Source organism: Micromys minutus (genome assembly GCF_963924665.1).
Source record: "Micromys minutus genome assembly, chromosome: X".
Taxonomy (NCBI): domain Eukaryota; kingdom Metazoa; phylum Chordata; class Mammalia; order Rodentia; family Muridae; genus Micromys; species Micromys minutus.
This window is the reverse complement of record NC_137970.1, coordinates 17,387,832-17,410,430: the sequence shown is the minus strand read 5'-3', so window position 1 is coordinate 17,410,430 and position 22,599 is coordinate 17,387,832. Positions and strand designations below refer to the sequence as shown.

At 37.9% G+C, this 22,599-nt stretch overlaps 1 protein-coding gene across 2 annotated transcripts in view; it reads left to right on the top strand.

The window, feature by feature from the left end:
* Positions 1-360: 360 nt before the first annotated feature.
* The window catches only part of RRAGB (Ras related GTP binding B), a gene marked incomplete at both ends in the record, with an annotated part of 35,377 nt that continues 13,138 nt past the window's right edge, over positions 361-22,599 (top strand). The window contains 8 exons of one of the 2 annotated variants that reach the window (XM_080909718.1): positions 361-452; positions 1,218-1,251; positions 3,650-3,749; positions 7,840-7,923; positions 9,762-9,828; positions 11,986-12,208; positions 17,210-17,305; positions 19,424-19,546. In XM_080909718.1, coding sequence (XP_080765844.1) covers positions 361-452; positions 1,218-1,251; positions 3,650-3,749; positions 7,840-7,923; positions 9,762-9,828; positions 11,986-12,208; positions 17,210-17,305; positions 19,424-19,546 — 819 coding nt within the window. The remainder of the gene's footprint in view (positions 453-1,217; positions 1,252-3,649; positions 3,750-7,839; positions 7,924-9,761; positions 9,829-11,985; positions 12,209-17,209; positions 17,306-19,423; positions 19,547-22,599) is intronic. The other variant, XM_080909719.1, reaches the window with a different exon arrangement.

Genomic DNA, 22,599 nt, shown 5'->3' with positions numbered 1-22,599 from the left:
CTCAGCCTTTGCAGTCTGCACAGAAGCTGATCAAGTTACCTTTGGGTCTTGAGACATTGGAGAGTGAGGCCCAAACTCGGGACCAACTCCTCATCCACCTTGCCCTCCCTCTCCTCCATCTCTTCCTTTGCATGCACCGAATCGCTTGCTCCTTTGGGCTGGCCTGCTCGGCTGTGCCTGGAGACTAAGTTCGGGTTGGTAAAGGTAACTGTGGGAAAAGCGGCCCCCCAGTGGACAAAGGCGGAGGCAGGGATAGAGCAGGCCCCTTGGGCCCCGGGCGCTGAGCATAGGCAGTAGAGGAGGTGAGCCAGAAGAACAGTACTGCGGATTTAGAAGGCACTGTGAAGGACTTGTTGCGCGATGGAAGAATCTGACTCGGAGAAAAAGACGGAGAAAGAGAATGTGGGCCCAAAAGTGGAGCCTCCTCTAGGGGAGCCGGAAGGATCGCTTGGGTGGGTGAAGGGGATTATGTTGCACCTGGGAGGGAGGGCGTGCTAATTGTAAAGAGTGTTGTGAGATGCAACAACCCTTAACCTACAGTACTGAATTGCTTTAATTTACCAATATGGTTGATTGATAACATGCCCTTGATGCGGAAAACAGAATAGAATCTCAGGCTGGAGCTGAGATTCTTGGTTTATGCGTAGTGTTCTAATTGAGACAGTTGTGAGTTGTTTTGTGTTTTCTATAAAGGTTATTTGATGTTATCACCTTGTTGATGATAGAAAAGGAGAGAACAGACGTTTGCTGACCAATGACGTATAATGCGATATGCCTATTTGAGAACTGCGTTATATGTACTTTGTGCCTTTAATGAAGGAAATACAGCTTGGAAGGACGATTGAAGGTCCAAAGATGCTTCTAGATTTGAAAAACACGGAGATGAATTTTAAAAATAGTATTCAAATTTTAAAACATTGTTTGATTTACAAAAGTACCCGGAGTGTTGCTTCAGCTTTATGACAAAATATTAAATCTTGAATTGAAATGGTTTATATTCCTAAATATGTCTTCCTAGGAAGCATCTCCTGAGCAGATGAACGAAACAGGGAACATAAACCCAGCTTTGTAGTTTAGGAAAATGACTTCTGAAACGAGGTCTCATCCATACTTAGCTGTTTTAAAGGATATTCTTCTGCGTCTCTGTTTACTTGTCCCCCCCCCCCCCCCGAGGCTCTTGGATCACGGAAACACTATCTTTTGGTTTATATCTACAGGTGGGCAATGCCAAACGCAGCAATGAAGAAAAAGGTAAGATGTGTTAGGTACATCAGTAACATGAAGGAAAAGGTAAGGAGCTGCAGTTCAGGAAATCTGGCTTTTTCTGGACTATGGCAAGAATCTATGTGGTTCGAGACACTCACCCCTTTATTTACTGTCAGATTTACTTTGTCTAAAATGAATCTCATGGAGTCAAGCCATCTACAAATATTACACAGCCCTCTGTGTGTGCACTGATTCTTTAATCCAAATCAAATGTTACATGCATTTTTTTTCTAGCTGGAATTGGATGCTCTTTGCTTTGCACTTTTATTGGGACTTAGACAGCATCCCTAGGAATGTAACTTGGAAGCATATTTCTTGACCTTTTGGGATTTTGTATCATTTGTGACGTGCTGGCAACAACCTCCATAGGGCAATTAGGAGTTCTCCATGAATAAACTCCCTGTACACCACAAACAAAATTTTTCTTGCCATGAAAGGATGAGAAAGATCCCCCCCCCTTTTTTTAGCCCGATTTTATTTCAAATTTAATTCTGGGCCTCAAGTTTCCTAGGAGGATGTTTTTGATGAATGCCTGAAGTTGCTGTCAACAAGGATGCCTAAAAAAAAAAATGCCAGAAATCTCTACATAATTAGGCGGAAAAAAAGCAGACACAAAGAAAAGCTTAAGGAACTGTGAAAAGAGAAAGGGGGCAAACTGCCATTTCTTAAATGATTCTGCAATGCAAGTGCATTGAAGGATCAGCTTTTATCCCCAGAAATAGATACAGTTATTGCTTAATTAATTTTAATTAATTTAATTAATTAGGGTTTTTTGTAATGGACAAGGAAAACGTCTATATTAATTTTAGACTAGTTAAGCAATTACATTTTCTTTGGTAAAGGTGGATATCTAAATTGTCGAACTGAACAAACCCATGTATGTTTTCATTAAAGCTCCTATTTGTAATCAGACACTTGGATACGATATTAGGATTGGAGGTAGAATAGGTATCTTTTTCATTCGAAAAGGAAAGTTAACAGAACGGTAGCTCATAAATGTTGTGCTTAAAAGGACTCTGAAAGTCATTTTACTCTGTTTCCTTGAAGTGCAAGATTATATGGCTTTGTTCACAGGTGTTTTTCTTGTGTTCAATCCTAAACCAAGACAGATGTCTGTAAGGTCTTGCTCTCCACCAGAGTCCTTGCATTTTTGTTTTGATGAGTGTATTTCAAGCTTTTGTTGCTTGTTGGGCCCTGGAGATAACAAAGGGCACAAAGGATACAAAGGCACTTCCTCTGTCCTCCAAATGTTTGCAGTCTTGTGAGTCTTCTGAGAGTAAGGGAAGGAGGGACTGCAGAGCTGTATGGTCTGCAATGATACAGCAGTACCACTGAGGGGCAGGCAAGATACCTGTCAGCCTAAGCCAGTGGTTTTCAACCTACCCAATGCTGTTACCCTTCAATTACTGTTCCTCATGTTGTGGTGACCCTCAACCACAGCATTATTTTCATTGCTACTTCATAACTGTGATTTTGTACTGTTACAAATCATAATGTAAATATCTGTGTTTTCCACTGGTCTTGCGTGACCCTTGTGAAAGGATTGTTTGACTCCCCAGAGGGGTTGAAATCCACAGGTTGAGGAAAGCTGGCCTAAGGCATTTCAGTCAGAGAGACTTTATAGGGAGGATACTGGGGATTGAACCCAGGTTTCACTTGTATAAGCTAAATACCCTAGTACTGAACTACATCCCCAGCTGCAGAGAAAATTCCCAAGATGATTGTTGAACCACGTTTTGAAGGATAAATAATTCAGTTAAATGTGAGTGGATGCTACAAGTTCCTGGCTAGGAGAATCAAAAGGTCAAGACAGAAGTAAATAAGCTAAGTCAAGAATGGTCTCATGTGTAATTTTAAGTGTCCCGGTTTTGTAGGGCATGGGGAACTTAAAAAGAAGAGGCAGAAATTAATGAAATAAAAATTATAGAAATATGGAGAAAGGTTGAAATCATGGGCTGAAGTGAAAAAAACCTGACCTTAAACAGAGAAGGAAGAACTTTTTAGTTACACTATATGAAATCTGCTTGTTGGATACACACACACACACACACACACACACACACACACACATATATATATACTTAGATTATAAGAGAATGGGGTGGGGTTAGTTTACTATTAAAGTTGTATTTTTCTAATGTAGTTCTAAATAAATAATATGATAATAACAAACTTACCACAGTTGTATTGCTAAAATGCTGTGTAACTCATAGCAGGTAAGTGCTTGGCTTTTGAAATGTTATCACCATTGGCTGGGGAATGGTTTAATTACTGGTCATTGGTACTTGCACATTTGTAAAATGCCAACTACAGAAGAGAAATGGCTCCCTTTACACTAGATTTGCTCTAGACTTGCTAACTTTTTTTCTTACTTTGTCCTTAGGTGCTGTTGATGGGTAAAAGTGGATCTGGTAAGACCAGTATGAGGTCTATTATCTTTGCAAATTATATTGCCAGAGACACACGTCGTCTTGGTGCAACAAGTAAGATGTTTCATCCTATTGTAAAGTGAGGTGACTTGGCTGTTAATAATCTGCATAACACACTTGATTGCAGCAGCTTGAGAATGCACAGGTTGATGAATTTGCTTTGGAGCATGCTTTCCCTTTTTGCGTTTCTCAGAATGTGTGGCCTAATCCCGATTATTATTGCTCACTGTCCTGGGGAACGGCTTTCCTTTCTAGGTTGCTTGCAAAGTGGAATGTTCTCAGCTAACTCCCCGTGCATTCTGCTGTTTCTTAGGCAAGGATAGGGACCCTTTGCCTGCTTATTTTGTGGGGAGAATGCTTGTTTATAACTTTTCACACAAAGTGGAAAATCATAGGTCTTAACTAGAGTACATTAAGATGTAAGATGGTTTTATATAGGAGTTAGTTGTCTTTATTCAAAGGTAAACCTGGGGATAGTAAGGAGAGAGGTATGTCTGTTCTTCACTCGGCTCTTTCTCTTTGTACACTTAGGTCTTCTCCTTGGAGCATGTACTCTGAGTTGGAAAATATCTTACTGACCTTTATGGCTAGAATGTTAATATAGACTTTCTTGGCTACAAGGGCTAAACAATGAATGGAGGATCCTGGGAGTGCCCTACTCTGATGCAGATTGTCATTTTGTTCTGAAGCATCGAAGCATTTCTGAATTCTGCCTTTGTTCTTGGCTTCTGCGTACAGGCGGGCATGGCTCTGCCTAGCCTTCAGATTACAATCTGGGTTGCTAGTATGTTCGGTACTTTTAGCAACAAGTTAGCACTGCTCAGGTGCCCCAATCTGGTTTCAAGAACATTTTATTCCAGACTCTGGGATACAAAAGAGGAGGAACTTTATTTCTATTTGGGGGCTTGGAGGATAGTGAAGACTTGCATAACTAGAACAGTTTTGGTGATCAGAAAACGATTTCCTGGATAAATATCTTTCTATATTTCTTTTTATTATGGTTCTCTTCTGTTCTCTACAAATATTTGAGAACACTCAGTATCTTAATTTATCTTACTCATTCTCTGCCTCCCAAATTTTGTTATCCTTACCTTAAACAGGTCTGGTCCCTCGTATGACATGCTTTTGAAATGTTTCTAAGGCTTTCTTCTTATAAGACTTGAGTGCAGATGTGGTCTCATCAGGGCAGTGTGGACCTACTACATCTCTGATTCTGGGCATTACTTTGCCATTAGCATAATGAAATCCTACCTCCTTGCTTTGGAGCAACCTTCATTTTCTGAATAATAATAAAAGCCACAACTCATCTTTGCATATGTTTTATTGAAGCATACACATCCTCTTGTTTTTGTATAGTTCATATTTTGAACTCATAATGAATCCTTAATTAATGGCTCATGTTTCTTTTTTGAAATCAAAGCCATTGGGTTGCAGTTTTCTTAGCTACTTATTCTCTCATTTGATATGTTAATGGTCCTTCATAACTTTATAAGTTCTATATTTGATGAGTATCTAAGATATTGTCAGAAATGTTGGTCAAGATAGTTTCCTATCTTGTCATACTTGTAGCTGACATGTAGACTCTAAAAGTGTGCTTGTCCAAATGTTTTTCTGTCTTGTGCCTTGATTTTATATATTCAATTTTTTCTCTTCTAGATTAAATATATAGGGCTAGTATCTGTGTGGTTTCAGTAAAGATGCTTATTAAACTACTATAACTTTTTTTGCCCTCTCTCATTTACTCTAGTTTTCAATTATCTTTATTATAATAGACGATGAAAGTATAACTTAAAAATTAATCACATTCAGCCAGTAAGTGTCAGTGTTGGAACAGCAGTTTGTGCTCTTCTTTTTATTATGACAAAGCCTGTCTACATTACATGACTCATCAATTCCTAGAAGACCTTTTCTTTATACTTTAAATTCCATTCACTTTGTTGAAACATCTTTTCTCCTGTTTCTAATTTATCAGCAGAGTTGGTTTATTACCCCGAATCCAGTGAATAATCTCCCAGCAAGAATTTCAGAATTACTGAAACTGCTGTAAATAACTTTTGACATAATCCAGCAGCAGCATTATGAGCATAATGGTGTAAATTATATAATTCTATTCACTAAAATAGGCCATTTATTCAACAAATATATATCTGGAAGTATTTCTTGCTAGATAATGTCAGCGGGCTGGGGTTCCTGCCCCTAAAGATATCTCATGTAGTAAGTTGACTGGTAATACTTGGTTAGTATTTCCTGAATTCCCTAAAATAGAGTAAAAAATATATAATGAAAAATATTGGTCTTAATGTTTTCACATATCACCATTAATGAGTTTGTCACTAATGAAGAAAGGTCTGTGTTTGTTGCTAAATGTAAGCACTAGTTCAGAATACATGTAGTGTATTACTTTGTATTCGTTATCCCTTTTAATGCAGTTACTGATTTGCTTTAAAGGTAGTAAAAAAGAATACTACTTTTAAAATATTTTTTGCCTGTAATGTGTTAATGTTTTCCTGGTTTGTCATTCCTGAAAAAAATGTTAAATTTAAAGCCTCCTGAACTTTGAAAATTTAAGTACAATAATGATATTATTAATTTATTAGTTAATATTAAAAATGTGTTTTTTTGGAAATGGTAAATTTGTCACTAAAATGATTATGAAATATTTTAGTCTCAAACACTGTTGACAGCTCCAAGATTTTCTATCTTCTCAAAATTCTGTTCTCTTGGCTTTTTATTTAATGCCTTATTACCCTGATTTTCTTCCTTTGCATTTAACCACCCCTCTTGGCTTTAAAAAGATGAGTTAATTTTTATAATGTTTTCTTCTTTCTGCCCCATAAGTGAATATTATTCCCCAAAGCTCTATTTTTCTTTATTCTTTTCAGTTGCTCTAATGATAACAGAGCAGGAAGGTTATAGGAGAACCAAAATGGGGACATACAGGAAACATAAAATTTAATAGGGAAGCAGGAAATGGGGCTTATATAAAAATGTCTTATAAGCCAAGAAAAGTTGTCAACCTATGAGAGATTTTTAAACAAAAAGAAATTAGCATGGTCAGAGTTACATTTGTAATTCACAATAATACTTGTGAAAAAGCTTTGAACATGATTTAAGAATAAAATGTTTATTTTTATTCTTCATTGTCAAGCCAAATTTCTAGAGACAACCACCATTAGTAATTCTGGGGTTACTATTCTGGCCTTCTTAGTGTATGCAATCACAGATATAGAAGTCTTTTTGAAGACTTGTATAAATCTCAGCAATCTGGAGGCATCACTGTGTCTGTAATGTGAATACAGGTTGAAGTAATGCAAGGGTAGAAACAGGTGCCACTTATACGCCACTGCTGATGGCTGAAACTCAGAATTTTCATGATTTTGGAAATTTACTGTGAGACGTAAATTTCTATAGTTTTCAAATACTTTCAGGGATGGAAAGGGCTTTATTTGGACTGGGGTAGTGGTAGTAGCTACTGAGCTGGGGGATATGCTTAAGCAAAGGAGTCAGCAGGACTTTCTGAGAAACTTGGAGAGAATTGTGAGGGGTGAGAAGAAGGAAAGGATGAGAGGCTTTATATTAGGCAATTGGCTAAATTCACCGAGATGGAGAACACTGAAGAAGGAGCAGATTTGTCGGGGTGAATCGGATATATTGAGCTGGGATATTTCCAGTACAGACATATAGTATATGAGTCAGAAAAATAGTAGAGAAATCTGCACTAGTGCTGCCTAGTTAGTATCTACATGATAAATGTAATATTATGACAGTTATCTTGCTTTGGGGAAGACTATTTTGAGTCCCTAAGAACCCTAACATTTATGGCACAGAAAGAAGAATAGAAACCCATGAGGGAGAATTTTCCAAAGATTTTGTAACTGTAATGCCAGAGACTAAGAGAAGAGAATTAATTTTTAGGAGAAGAGAGTAGTCAACAGTGCCGTGCTGCAGAAAATAAGACTAAAATGTCCACTGGCTTTGCCATTGGGGCCATTGGTCACTTGATGAGAACTGTTTCTGTAATATGGGAGTAGAAACCAGATTTCTATCCCATATGCCCCATATCAAAAGAGTCACCGAATCCTGTCGCTTCTTTTGTTATTGTCTTTCCCTTTCTCAGTAGCGCTTCTTTCCATTTTTTTTTTAGTACTAGACCGTATACATAGTCTTCAAATTAATAGCAGTTTGAGCACCTACTCTCTCGTAGACTCTGTTGGAAATACAAAGACATGTAAGATATTATTCCTTTTCCAAGGAGGGGGAAGTAAAGGGGACAAAGGAAGTAGTTTGAGCATCTACTATGTGCCAGGCACTTTATGTATGTAGCTCTTTGAATCCTCACAGCAATCCTGCGAGGTCAATTCTATGTTGTTTTTCACAGAAGTAGAAGCTAGTTCTAAAAGCTTTCTTGGCTTGCCTAAGGTCATTCAGAGATAGAACTGTTATATAAACTGAAGTCTGTATGGTTTTCTTTCTCATGATGGCTTATATCTAAACACTATGAGAAGATAAAATTGTAGAAAAGTAGATAGCAGTTAGTTTAGGTAACAACTTAGAGATAGACATAGGAAATATTACTATGTAATTGAGCTAATGACCACGTAAATTATGCAGAATAAAATTGCTAGATACTGAGAAATATTCCTGATAAAATCTTCCATTATTCTTTCTTGAGGTTTTTTAGTGCCTGGCAGAGAGTAGTTGCTTAATAAATGTTTAAATGAGTTCCGAGGGAGAGATAATGGTAGGCGGGATTTTTTTTGTCAGGGAAAGAGGGCTTTTGGAGTAGATGGGAATTAGTTTGGGTTTTAGGATTAACTCTGAAAGGAAGAAGGGGGCTTTGCAGCAAATGACAGAAAAGGCAACTAATAGTGGGAGGGAACAAAAAGCAGAGGTCGCAAACAGACAGCCTGTGTGCTGGATGAGGCCTATGAATACGTTTTCTTTTGCCTGTCCATTTTTTTTTAAAACAATATGGAAGTAATAATCTCCTGTAATAGTTTTCATAATAACCTAGAATTCAGGCTACTATTTAAAATGTTAAAGATTTAGTAAACCTGAGCCAATAATTTTGCATGGACAATAAACAATAGGTGAGTAACAGTCACCTCTGTGAGGTCATGGTAGATGTTTACCCTCATATTTAGCAAGCTTTCAATGGCGTAGGTTTGCTCACATGGCCTGATTTAGCAAGTTTGCGACCCCTGGAAGTAAACTGTATTGGAGACTGGGGAGGTAGGAGGGTTGGGGGACTATGAATAAAAACATACTGGGCTGAAGTGAGAGAATTTGCTAATGTGAATGACTGAGGATTGTAAAAGTAGATTGGAAGCCAACGTGTGAAGGACCTTAAGTACAACCTCCCATTAAATATGGAGGAACTGTTGAGAGTGCTTTGAACGGGGAGTGATATGTTCAAAGTAGTGTTAAGAAGATGAACCTTGTAGTAGTCTAATGGTTGATGTAAAGTCAGTAAGACTTTCTTACAGTATAGGCATGAGGAGATAAGGGCCTTCCTTGATGTTGAGTGATGGGTTATAAAATAAAGACTGGGAATCAGAGACACTACAAAGGACTCAAAGTGAATTAAATGTGTCAGAAGAGTCAGAAAGAAAAATCACTAGGCGCATTAACTGGAGAGTAAGTCAGTACAGGATTTAGTTTTGTTATGTTTTATGTTTGTTTTATGTTTGCTTTCTGTCTTTTAAGTTTTGTTTGGAAGTTGGTGAAAGAATGTGGGTTTGGGAATATCTGTTAAGTGGTGTATGTCACTGTCTTGCGTGTTAAATTTTAACATTAATATTATAATTGGAGATTGTTTCTGCTTTGGGTACTAAAACTACTTAAATTTAAATATTACTTACACAAGAGCCAATTCCCTAGCATAGGGTAGTATAGGCACCCACCTTGCCACTAAACCACATGACTAAGCTAAAATCACCTTCTTGTTATGGCTTTGAGCATTTCACTCCACTTTGGTCCTTCTAAACACCATGGGTTAGTGTTTTGCTTATCTTAAATGTCCTGTTCTTTACTACAAATACTAGACTTGTAACATTTATCTTCCAGTTGATGTAGAACATTCTCATGTTCGATTTCTGGGAAACCTGGTTTTGAACCTGTGGGATTGTGGTGGGTAAGTACTCTGTGCCTACATATTTGTGAAGCTGATGACAATAATGATGTCATCTAGTGTAATCAGCATGGCAAATACATCCAGAAAACTATCATTTGCATAGGTGCACTGGCTAAAACATTTCAGAAGGGTCAATTCATTAATAAAGATCTGTGTTTTGTACAACTTGGAAAATACCTTCTACATTAAACATATTTAAGTAGCTCCAATATAAGCTCCATCTAAATATGTATACTATGGGAAAGATGCCTCTTTTGCAGTGGCATAAATTAGATTTCTTTTTCAGGTTGACTGACACTAGTATTGCATTCTTAGCTATTATTTATTAGGCCAGTCTGTTCTTAGTCATTTTAGTAATTACTTCTAGGTAGTCTTGTCACTGTAGATTGGATTCTGAGCATGTATTTACCATTGTTGGTTTATGACCAGGGCAATCATAAAAATCTAAGCATAAATTTACACTCACTGTGCCTCTGTGTTGAAGCAACAGTGTGTGGTCCAGAGTGATTAAGAGTATAGGTTATTTGTCTGGGGTATATTATTCAAACCCTATGTGCTATGGCTTTGCCTATACAATAGAGCAAAATCACCAACCCATAGGTTGGTTACAATGATTAAGTTAACATACACACACACACACAGACACATATACACTAGAGCATTTTACAAAATAGATGTTGTTGTCTGGTGGGTATGTCCCAGCTCCAAGCATACAAAGAATGCTCAGTGAGTAGTTTTGAAAGAATAATAAGTAGTCTTAACATTTTGGATAAAAATCTTCCAATTCTCTAGTTGACAGATTTACACAAATTTCTTATTTTTAGGTACTAAAATATGAAATTCAGTTTTGTAGATCAAGTATCTATAATTTTGTAGATCAAGTATCTATAATTATAGATCAAGTATCTATCATTCTTCTGAGGTCACATAGCTTATAAGTAGCAAGGTGCAAGATTAGAAATTTGTAAACACCACCCCATATACACCACTAAATGGCACTACTATTTTATTGCTGTCCAGCTGTTGAAATCATTTTGGGAAGTGATAGCCAACCTAGGAGCAATGGGTAACATTCTGCTGAAAAGTCATCATTGGAATCATTTTCATAAATGTAGACTATTTAGTGTTATTCAGCAAATGTTCATTAAGCATGTGCCATCCTTCTTTTAAAAGCTGTGAGACAGTGAAAGCTGACATCAGGGGTGACTCTTGTCTGGTTGTACTACTTATTAATCAGGAACTCTTAAGTATAGCATCGTACCTATGGTTAGTGTTGCAAATGAGAGGAATGTGTTGATAGAGAGCTCCCAAGGTAAGGAGAGGTTTTTTCTTAATATTTATTTATTTTATTTATATGAGTACACTGTAGCTGTCTTTAGAGATGGTTGTGAGCCACCATGTGGTTGCTGGGATTTGAACTCAGGACCTCCAGAAGAGCAGTCAGTGCTCTTAACCGCTGAGCCATCTCTCCAGCCCGAGGGAGAGTTTTTATGAGGATGTATGGATTGGATTGAAATATAAGGGAATAATCTGTAGTTACAGGTGAAAAGTAGCATGGAAGAGTGATCAATACATGTAAAAGACTCATGAGTTAAACTGATAACCACTCAAAGAATCGACAAAAGGTTAAGTGTGTTTATAACCAAAGGAGAGACCAGGCATAGTAAGTATGCAGAGGTGGGTGGATCTTTGTGGGTTTTAGGCTAGCCAGGTGTATGTAGTCTCAACAACAATAACAACAACAAAACCTAAGAAGAAAGGCAGAGGATTTTACAGGATTGCAAGTTAAGACCCTGAAGCAGAGTAAGATAAAGCTCACCACGTTTGGCCGTTATTTGCTCTTTGAATTAAAGTTTAAGGGCTGGAGAGATGGCTCAGTGGTTAAGAGTACTGACTGCTCTTCTACAGGTCCTGAGTTCAATTCCCAGCAACCACATTCTGGCTCCCAACCATCTGTAATGGGATCTGATGCCCTCTTCTGGTGGGTCTGAGGACAGCTACAGTGCACTTATATATAATAAATTAATAAATCTTAAATAAATAAATAGATAAATAAATAAAGTTTAAGACCATATTTCACTCGATCAAGCAACAAAAATTCAAGCAAGAATGACTGAACAGAAGATTAATTTACTATCTGGATTATTTTCCTACCAGACAAGACACCTTCATGGAAAATTATTTCACTAGCCAGCGTGACAACATCTTCCGCAATGTGGAGGTTCTGATTTATGTCTTTGATGTGGAGAGCCGTGAGCTTGAGAAGGACATGCATTACTACCAGTCATGCCTTGAGGCTATTCTGCAGAATTCTCCAGAAGCCAAAATCTTTTGCTTGGTACACAAAATGGATTTGGTACAGGAGGATCAGCGAGACTTGGTAAGAAACTGAAAAAGTGCAGTACCAAATGGTTAGTGTGCTTCGAAGGCTTTCTTTATAAATAGTGAAGGTCAATTTGTGCCATTCTGTATTTCAGACCGAGGTAAGCCTCTGACCACATGCTTTCACTAAGTAACTGTTATCGTGGTAAAAAGAATAGTTAGCTGTCTCTGATGTATTGTCACAGCTAAAAGACCCACTAGGAATAAGATGAGGAGAGGTTGCTGCTGTCACTGGATTCATTTAGGAAACTGATATACACTAGTTCAGGTGCCTACAACATTGTGTTAAGCATTATTCACACGCCCTCACAATTGCACTGTCATAAATAGCTTAGTATGCATGAGTGGAACTCAAAGATGATTTAGGATAGTAGAGTAGGAAATATCAACCTTCATTTCCTCAACAAAAACACACAAATTAACTACCTATAACCCAAAATGTCCCAGGGGTTCCAAATAGAAGAGGTTTAGTAAAATAGGCAAATTCTTACCTATCTATGAGATTCTGGGTCTGGTAAGACATAGTCTACCTTTAGTTTGTTCAGTATAGAGTAAGAGCATTAGATATTAATGTTTAAGATAAAAAAGAAAAAACATGCTTTGTTATAGAGAACTAAGGAAAGGAGTTTTAGATTATACTGGTTGTATAGAATTTAGTTTCACCTTGGCTTGGAGTTTTGTTTGTTTGGGTTTTTGTTTTGTTTTATTTTAGAGACAGGGTTTCTCTAGGTATTGCTGACTGTCCTAAAACTCTCTTTGTAGACCAGGCTTGCCTCAAACTCATAGAGATCTGCCTGCTTCTGCCTCCCAAGTGCTAGGAATAGAGGCATGCACCACCACTGCCCAGCCCATGGCTTGGAGCCTTAAGGAAAGCCTCACAATAATATCACCTCATTTTGGTGATAGCTTTAGTAAGAAAAACATGTTGCACAACACATATACTGTGTCAGATCCCATGGAGCTGGAATTACCTGTGTGCTAATAATCAACAAATGAGCTCCTTTGGAATGTTTTTAGTCACTTCTAATTTCTTTTACTGTTTTTAAATGTTCATATGAATATTGTCAATTATATATTAATATGTACGGTTGAGTTTTCCGGACAAACAAACCTAGTCAAATGTGTTTGTGTATAGAAAGACAGACACATTTCATTTAAGAAATTAGCTGATTCTGGAAGCCACTTCTGGAAGTAGTCTAGGATCTGGAGAGCAGGGAAGATGGACTAGAGATGTGAAAAGAAGAATATGCATAAAGGAAAGGAAAAAAATAAAAGTATCCTAATTTTCAGATAGTGTGTTTCTTTACATAAAGATCCTAAAAACTCCACCAGAAAAGTCCTACAGCTATAAATCCATTCATCAAAGTAGCAGGATACAGAGTTAACAGAAATAAATCAGTAGCCTTCTCATACACAACAGGAAGCATTTATTCCTATATCAATAGATGAGTTGGCATGTTAACTACATTTGGTCTTGTAGTTGCCACTACAGTCAGAAACTTCTTAAGTATGTGATACCCCACTTTCCAATAGCCATGTCTTCTACAGAAACTAACTAGGCAACTTGAATGGAATTGTCTCAGCATCCTTCCTATGCTTGACCTGGCCTTCTCTTTCATTCCAGGGCTTCTCTGATTTTGCAAAGTGGCACAAATCTGGATAGATGCCAGTTAAGGAGCCATGACATTTTATGATTCATGCTAGGCTTTTGATCATTTGACTTAAATTATTTCATTTATGTAGATCAAATAAAAATGTAGTAGATATCCCATCTAGTTCAGTTATAGGAGCACTATGGTCAACTAGCCGACTAGATCAACTAGGTTTCTGTGAGTTGGTACTTTTGCTCTTTTATCCAATCAAATAAGTTTACTCTCCTTGTGTTTGATGATAAAATGTCTCCACATTGCCCGTTACTCTAGTACCCACTTCCCTTTTATTAGGTTTTCCAACTAAGTGGCAGCAATTACCACTATAATTTTGGCCTGTTAGAAGAAAGTGATCAAAGAACTGGGGAAGGGGGTTAGGGTTCCTCTTACAAATTTGTTTCTCATTGACTTTGTGTTCCCAGTATTGATGAATAGATTGTAGAAACAGGCCTTGAACACTGTCATTTCCCTAAGCATTTACACTCCTTTCTGTGTAGTAGTAGATCAATGCAGCTCTGATAGTTTTTAAAAAGACCATTTCTTTTATTTATGAGTGTTCTCCCTATCTGTATGTACATGTATGTATATGTGCATGCCAGAAGAGGGCATCGGATCTCATTACAGATGGTTGTGAGCCACCATGAGGTTGCTGGGATTTGAACTCAGGACCTCTGAAAGAGCAGCCAGTGCTCTTAACCATCTCTCCAGCCCCACAGTTCTGACAATTAGTATAGGTTATTCTTTGATTCATGTCTCAGGCAGGAACTAAGCAAACAGAATGCATCCTTAATCCTTCACCTACAAATCCTCTGCTTACTGTATCTATATCAATAAATTTGGGCTGAGTGAGCGTTAGGCTCCTTCTACCATATTCAACACCATTACTATCTCTTCTCATAGTTATCCCTGTATTTTGGTCTATATTAGAAAAATCATATAGTTCTTATAGAGGGTGTTTATTTCACCTTTAAAAATCATTTAATTCTTGAATCTGTACAGTGCTAGAAGCAGAGGGCTATGGTAGAAATGAATCGAAACTCCTGTAGCTACCTCCAAGGAGGCCATTTTAGAGTTTTTTTTTTTTTTTTTTTTTTTTTTTAAGGAAAAGTTGGATTATTCTTAGATAAGAATGTAGTGACTGCATCTATGGGCAAATAGTTTGAGCATCTAGGCATCCTCACCTTCGTTGAGCGTTTACTCTGAGACCAGTTCCAGTCTCCAGAATCAGGTTCCCACATGGTCAGCACCATGCTTTCCAAGCAGGCACCACATGGAGATGGGAATTCAGTTTGCACTGTAATTTACCTGCTCATGGTTTACTTGGCAGCAATCTCAGGCCTGTGGCTATAAGAAATAAAGGTATCTTTCAGGGCAAAGGAACTTCAGATCATCTATATTATGATTGATCTGGATATTCAAATCTGAGCTCATCCCTAGCATTGTCCATTTCACACAGCAAAATTGGAATCAGCTAACAAATCCGTTATACTCATTTTGACAAAAATATTCATATATGTGGTTGCTAGAACATTGTATGATTCAGGATCTGAATTCCACATCACCCCCAGGGTCTCTTGAATGTTCTCATTACTTCTTGAAACTACATCTTTAATTCTAATCAGATTAGACAACTAATCTCAGTCATATCAAAACCAATTCAGAAAACTCATCCTAAGATTCTACTCTAACTCTTAGACTCTTTCTGCTTCCCCTTCTGAGTACATTGCCTAAGCTTTTGGCATAGGCATATGGATTAATGACATCTCATTTGGGGCTGAGTGTGCCAAAGTATCTCTCACTTTGGGCACCATGTCCAGCAGTAGTGGGTCTCTGTGAACTATAATCTACTGCAGGAATCTTCTCCGATTTATGGGTATAGCAATATGTTTTCATTTTCGGTTTTTGTTTTTTAAAGAGAGGGGACACGTGGAGTCGGGTGGAGACTGGCAAAATGTATTCATATACTTTTATGCTAAAATTCTTGAAATTTATACATTTATCTTTGTTTTTTAAAATAAAATTGTTTAAAAAGAAAGAAAGAAAATTAGAGAATAGGCCAAAATACTAGAGAACTTCAGTGTTGTACATGAAATAAAAAGGCAGTCTAGACATGTCTAGGGAAGAGAGTTGTGCAGCAGATTTTCCAGTATTCTGACTCTCACAATCTTTCTGCCCCCTCTGCTGCAATGCTCCCTGAGCCATAGATCCAGGAGCAGTGTTATAGAACTATCCATTGGGACTGGGCTCCTCTAGATGTGCTGTGTCCAGTTGTGGTTTCTTGTGATAGTCTACATTTTCGGTAAAGAAGTCCTTCTTTGATGAGGGGTACCAATTACATTGTCTGTAGGTATAAAAAGAAGCTTCAAAAAATAGCAGGGTCTAGCAAAGTGGCAGTAGTAGATTTTCTTCTAAGATCCATGACTTCACTACTAGTCCTTGGAAGTTAACTAGGTTTCTAGTATCAGACATGATTTCCCTCTTTTTGGACCCTTAAGTCCAATTAGACAGTAGTTGGCTCTGTAGCACAATGTGGTCATCCCCTAAACCAAAAATGTACAAACATCAAAAATAAACACAGCAGGTTGCATTTATATATTTGTGCTTGTGTGTATAACAATAATAACTAAAGGAAAATACTATCAATTTAAAAAGGAAGGACTTGGAAGGAGGAGGCCTGGGAGGGGCTGGTGTGCGGAAACAGAAGGGGAAACTAATGTAATTACATTTTAATTGAAGATGTAATTTAAAAATTAAAAAAGAATTAGCCTTCATTGTATGTACACACACACTAGCCATCCTCCTACCCAGGGAAACATATCTGAGTACATATTTTATATAGATATTTTCTCTGTATATGTAGGGATGTATACATAGAAATGAATCCTAGCTAGCTAGAGCTCATGTGGATTTTAAATGTGTTGTAAATTAAGTACACTAAACATAAATATGTTCATATATATATATGAGTAATATATGTTATTAAAGAGTATGTCTATAATATTGGAGAACTAAATGTATTTTAAATTGCACAATTTTAATATAGGTATTGACATATTAAAATTATGTAGATTTGGTAGACTGGATATATATTTTTAAGATCTGTATGATAGATTTTACTTTCTAAAATAGTGATCTCTATGAATATTTAGTGAAGGCTGAATAAGCCTAAAGAATCTAATAGTCATTAATACATTTGTAGCTTTGTTTGAGAAATAATAATACTCAAGATTCCTATGAAGACAGAGTAAGAGGTTCTTGTCAAAATATGATAAAATAATTAAATCTCAAAATTGTCAGTGAACAAATAGAGCTGTTATATGCTCATCAGCTTGTTGGATTTTTTAATTCAGATTTTTAAAGAACGAGAAGAAGACTTAAGGCGTTTATCACGTCCATTAGAATGTTCTTGTTTCCGAACATCTATCTGGGATGAAACTCTGTATAAGGTGTGTATGTTTCCTAAGTCTCTACTTTAAGAACATGAATAAAAATTAGAATGATATTAACAAACTAAAATATTTTATACTACTTCATAGCCATCTAGCTTTGTTACACTAAAAAGAAAATAATCTATAACACTTTGTTCGAAGAACATCAAACTTAGCATCAAAAGATTTTGATTTTAATCTTAGAACGGGTTGACATTGTCACCAAGTCACACTGGATTTGCCATGTGGATATGATTAATCTGCTGCTACTCTTCTTTGCCATAGCAAAAAAAAAAGTTTAATATCCACCATGCATTTTGACCCATTGTGGTCTCAGTGATTACTGTAGTTGTATCTAATGTGCAGGTCCTTCCACATGCTAATGGGATAAACTAGTCTGCCTAAATTTTCACAGTCATAGAAAAATGCTTAGTAGAGAAATGGGAGAAGTGAATCTTAACGAGATGTGATATGTACATTGTATGCTATAAGTTCAGCTTTCATGTCAAATCGGAAATGATATGGTTAACAGCCAACCCTCGTTGGTAGCATTGCTGGAATGATCACCACACTGTTTGCAGTCTAGAGGTTAGTCTCTCGGTAGTTCTGGGGATGAGGTTGAAGTTACTTTAGTGATACAAAGGCTCCTGCTTCTGTTTTTCTTGCTTGCCAGTGGTTTAATGATTGACTACTTTTGTGTCCTCATGTGGTCAGACCTTTCTTTCAGACTGCTTCTGGTATTCATTGACAAGTGTGACTCTAGGATCCTTCTCTGTCACTGGTGACTAGAGGTTCAGTGTCAACTCATCTGACAAGTATCTACAACCAGAAGCACAGAGCCCTCACTTGCAAGGAGGGAAACCATTGGACTTCTAAAAACAGCAATTGACTTTTTTTTAACTAATTCATATCCCCCCTCAGTATTATGTTGACCCAGGCTCACTGTAATAACAACATTTTGAGATACCTATCTAGGAAGTGCTGTTCGAGATTACTATGGGCCGAATGCCTCTCAAAGCCTTATTCCCGTAGGACAGGTAACCATGAATAAGGACGGACATGACACTCAGATAAGAACCAGCTGCGGTATGAAGAATGGCAGTACATAACACAGCCAAAGACAATTGGCTAATCACAACACTGCTGTGAGTAACAATGTCTCTGCTGGGGTTAACTTTGGTGCCTTCTCCATGGTAAATTCAGCAGTGACATTAACACCAATCTGGGAGCTTGGAACACTATGCCTAAGTAGTAAGACATTGGAACAGAGACATAGAACTGCTACTGTCTCATATCAATATGTTGCATAGACCCGACTTCAATTCGGATATTACATTTTATCCAAGAAGCATTCATTGTCTATCTATTGGATTCTGTCACATACACAAATGGCTACAATAAGGTCCCCGGCATCTTGTAGGAGACAGAAGAACAAAGGAAACCTGACCAGACAAATTAGGAGTGAGAGTAAAGGACAAAGGAAGGCAAGCAACTAAAGAGAAGACTAGGAGAGGGAAACAGATTTCATCTGCATGTATTAGTCGTACTCCTGGCTGAAGTCTGCTTCAGGCAGTCACGTGATAGGCCGTTTAAAATTCAGGTGAACCAGTCATTTTTACAGATGTCACCAAACATTTGAAAATTACAATGCCAGTTGTTTCTTTTATAATGACATATCTTTGAAGGGAGGGGCTACTTGTCATGATGGTTATGATATTGTCAGAAAATGAACTCTTGCATGTATGTTAAATACAACATTCCCTCTTTTTAAAGCTCTATGCAATGTTGGACTTCAGTATTTGTTGGATGTCTGGATTAGAAGGGTTTTAGCATAATAGATCATATGTTGCAACTTTTTCCCTAAGGCTACAGGATGTTATTAAATTATTGTTTACTCCTGGAAAGACCTTTTCCCAGCATTTCCTGAGTATTTGAACTCTAGAAATTCAACTCAAGGATGTAAATCAAGTACTAGGTTAATTTGCTTATTTCATTTATGCTGTATTTAATGTCTGTATTTTTTTTTACTAACCATTTTTTTTTTTTTTTGCTGTGTCTTGTAGAGTACTAACTCATTTCAAAGACCTGGAACTGGCTACCTGTTAGTAATAGTCAACTGTGCTTCTCTCCTGTTAGGCTTGGTCCAGCATTGTTTATCAGCTGATTCCCAATGTTCAGCAACTGGAAATGAACCTGCGGAATTTTGCTGAAATTATTGAGGCTGATGAAGTACTTCTATTTGAGAGAGCTACCTTTCTGGTAAGGACTTTCTGCTCTTTAGATATATCTCAAACTGCCTTCTTTCAGTCAGAGAACACCATGTTACTACTTTTCCATCCGTGTATATGTTCCTATTTATAAAGCAATACCATACACAGTGGTACGGAAAAATTACTTTGATAAGTAACATTTTAGTAATTAGTAAAATTGAGATTTTTGCCAGTTTGCCTTGTTAGAAATTTTAGATTAGTTTTTTTTTCTTTTTTAAAATTATTTATAATAGAGTACACTGTAGCTGTCTTCAGACACACCAGAAGAGGGCATCAGATCTCATTACAGATGGTTGTGAGCCACCATGTGGTTGCTGGTATTTGAACTCAGGACCTCTGGAAGAGCAGTCAGTGCTCTTAACCACTGAGCCATCTCTCCAGCCCTTCAGATTAGTTCTAGTAATAACTAATCATTTATGATAAATAGCCCCTATTACCCACTGAACTATATTAAGAAATGCGTGACATTTTTCTTTTAAGAAGAAAAAGATTGATAGAGTGTGCTGTACAGCTATGAGTGATGCAGAAACCTATATAATACATAAACATATTTTAAAGAATTATTTTTTAAAAGATTTATCCATTATATATGAGTACACTGTAGCTGTCTTCAGACACGCCAGAAGAGGGCATCAGATCCCATTACAGATGGTTGTGAGCCATCATGTGGTTGCTGGTATTTGAACTCAGTGCCTCTGGAAGAGCAGTTAGTGCTCTTAACCACTGAGTCATCTCTCCAGCCCAGATTATCTTTATATGTATGTGTGTATTTCTTTCTGTCTGTCTGTCTGTGTGTTGGATGCCCATGGAGGCCAGAAGAAAGTATTCAGTTTTCACGGAGCTGGAATTACAGGCAGTTATCAACTGCCTGGCATGGGTACTGGGAATCAAACTTGTGTCCTCTGGAACAGCAGGAATCACTCTTGATCATTGAGCCACCTTTCCAGCCCAATATATACATTGAAAAATAGTATCAATAGCCTCTGAGTGGTGGCAGCACACACCTTTGCCAGGAGAAGCAGCGGATTTCTGAGTTTCAGGCCATCCTGGTTTATAGAGCCCATCACAGGACACCTACACAGAGAAACACTTGTCTTGAAAAACCGTCACCACCAACACCACCAATGATAAAAGAGCAATAAAAGCTAATTTGTCAGATCACATTGTATAAATAGTTAACAGGCTTATTTAATGTAGTGCTGAAAAGCAGCTCCCAGTAAAGAAGTAAGTTTCTGAACTTTACCAGTGATTAGGTAAGTTCAAACAAATGTCCTACTCCTTCTGGGATTGTTTTCTCTTCTCCAAAACAAGAGTAATAATGCTTATATCATCAAGTTATTGTGTGTATAAAAATGAGACAGGGTGGGGCTGGAGAGATGGCTCTGGGGTTAAGAGCACTGACTGCTCTTCCAGAGGCCCTGAGTTTAAATCCCAGCAACCACATGGTGGCTCACAACCATCTGTAATGGGATCTGATGTCCTCTTCTGGTGTGTCTGAAGACAGCTACAGTGTACTTATATAAAACAAACAAATAAATCTTTTAAATGGGACAGGATAGTTGTAAGCAGCCAGCACAAACCTTGGCCTGTCATTAGCAATGGAGAATAAAGAATATATGTGTGTAGTTCCCCCCTCTTTCATTATGAAAACATACTTTTCCTGCTTGAGGGTGGAGCTCAGGCTGAGTCCTAACTGAAGGACCTCTCTTTGTCAGCCCACTGTACAACTTACTTCCTTGGAATTACTACTCAACCTGATTTTTTTCTGGTTAATGTTTATACCCATAGTAAGCAAGCTGTTCTGTTTGTTTTGATACATACATACATACATACATACATACATACACACACACACACACACACACACACACACATCACAAGAAAACCCTGTTTTAGAACTATTCCCTTGCCATACCTACCACACATGGGCATACAGTGAGAGCCCAATGCAGATTCTATTCCTAACAGAGAGCTTTTGTTTCTCTTTTTAAAAACAAAACAAAAAACAAAAAACCAAGCCACTCTGGAAATCAGTCTGGCAGTTCCTCAGAAAATTGGACATAGTACCACCTGAAAACCCAGCTATTCAACTCCTGGGCATATATCCCAAAGATGCTCCAACATATAATGACATATGTTTGACCATGTTCATAGCAGTCCTATTTCTAATAGCCAGAAGCTGGAAAGAGCCCAGATGTCCTTCAGTGGATGAATGGATACAGAAATTGTGGTATATTTACACAATGGAGTACTACTCAGCTATTAGAAACAATGACTTCATGAAATTCCTAGGAAAATGGATGCATCTAGAGAATATCATCCTGAGTGAGGTAACACAGTCACAAAAGAACAGACATAATATGCAGTCACTGATAATTTGATACTAGCCCCAGAAAGCTCTGAATAACCAAGAAACAATTCACAGACCTTAAGAACCTCAAAAAGAAGGAAAGCCATAATGTGGAAACCTCAGTCTTCTTAGAAGGGAGAACGAAACACTTATTGGAGAAGGTACAAGATCAAGTGGGAGAGCTGGGATTGAAGAGTGAATCATTCAGGGGCTGCCTTACTTTGGGATCCACCCCATGTGCAGCCACTGGGCCCAAGCACTATAGCTGATGCTGGAAGGTGCTTGCTGGCAGGAACCAGATAGGGGTGCCTCCTCAGGGGCTCTACCAGAGCCATGCAGCTGAGCATGCTTGCAGCTAACCATCAGACTGAGCACGGGGACTCCAGTGAGGGTGCTGGTGGGGGAATGAAAGAGCTAAAGGGGTTTGCGGCCTCATGGGAAGAACAACATTGTCAACCAACCAGATCCTCCACAGCTCCCATGGACTAGAACACCAACCATCGAGCAAGCATTGAGAGACCTATGGCTCCAGTTGTGTATGAAGAGGAGAATAGCAGTGTCTGGCTTCAATGTGAGAAGAGGTCTTTGATCCAGGGAGAGCACATTTTCCCAATGTAGGGGAAGCCAAGGCACTGAGGTGGAGAGGGTGATTGGGAGGGAGTGCACCTTTGTGAAGACAAGTAGAGGGGGAG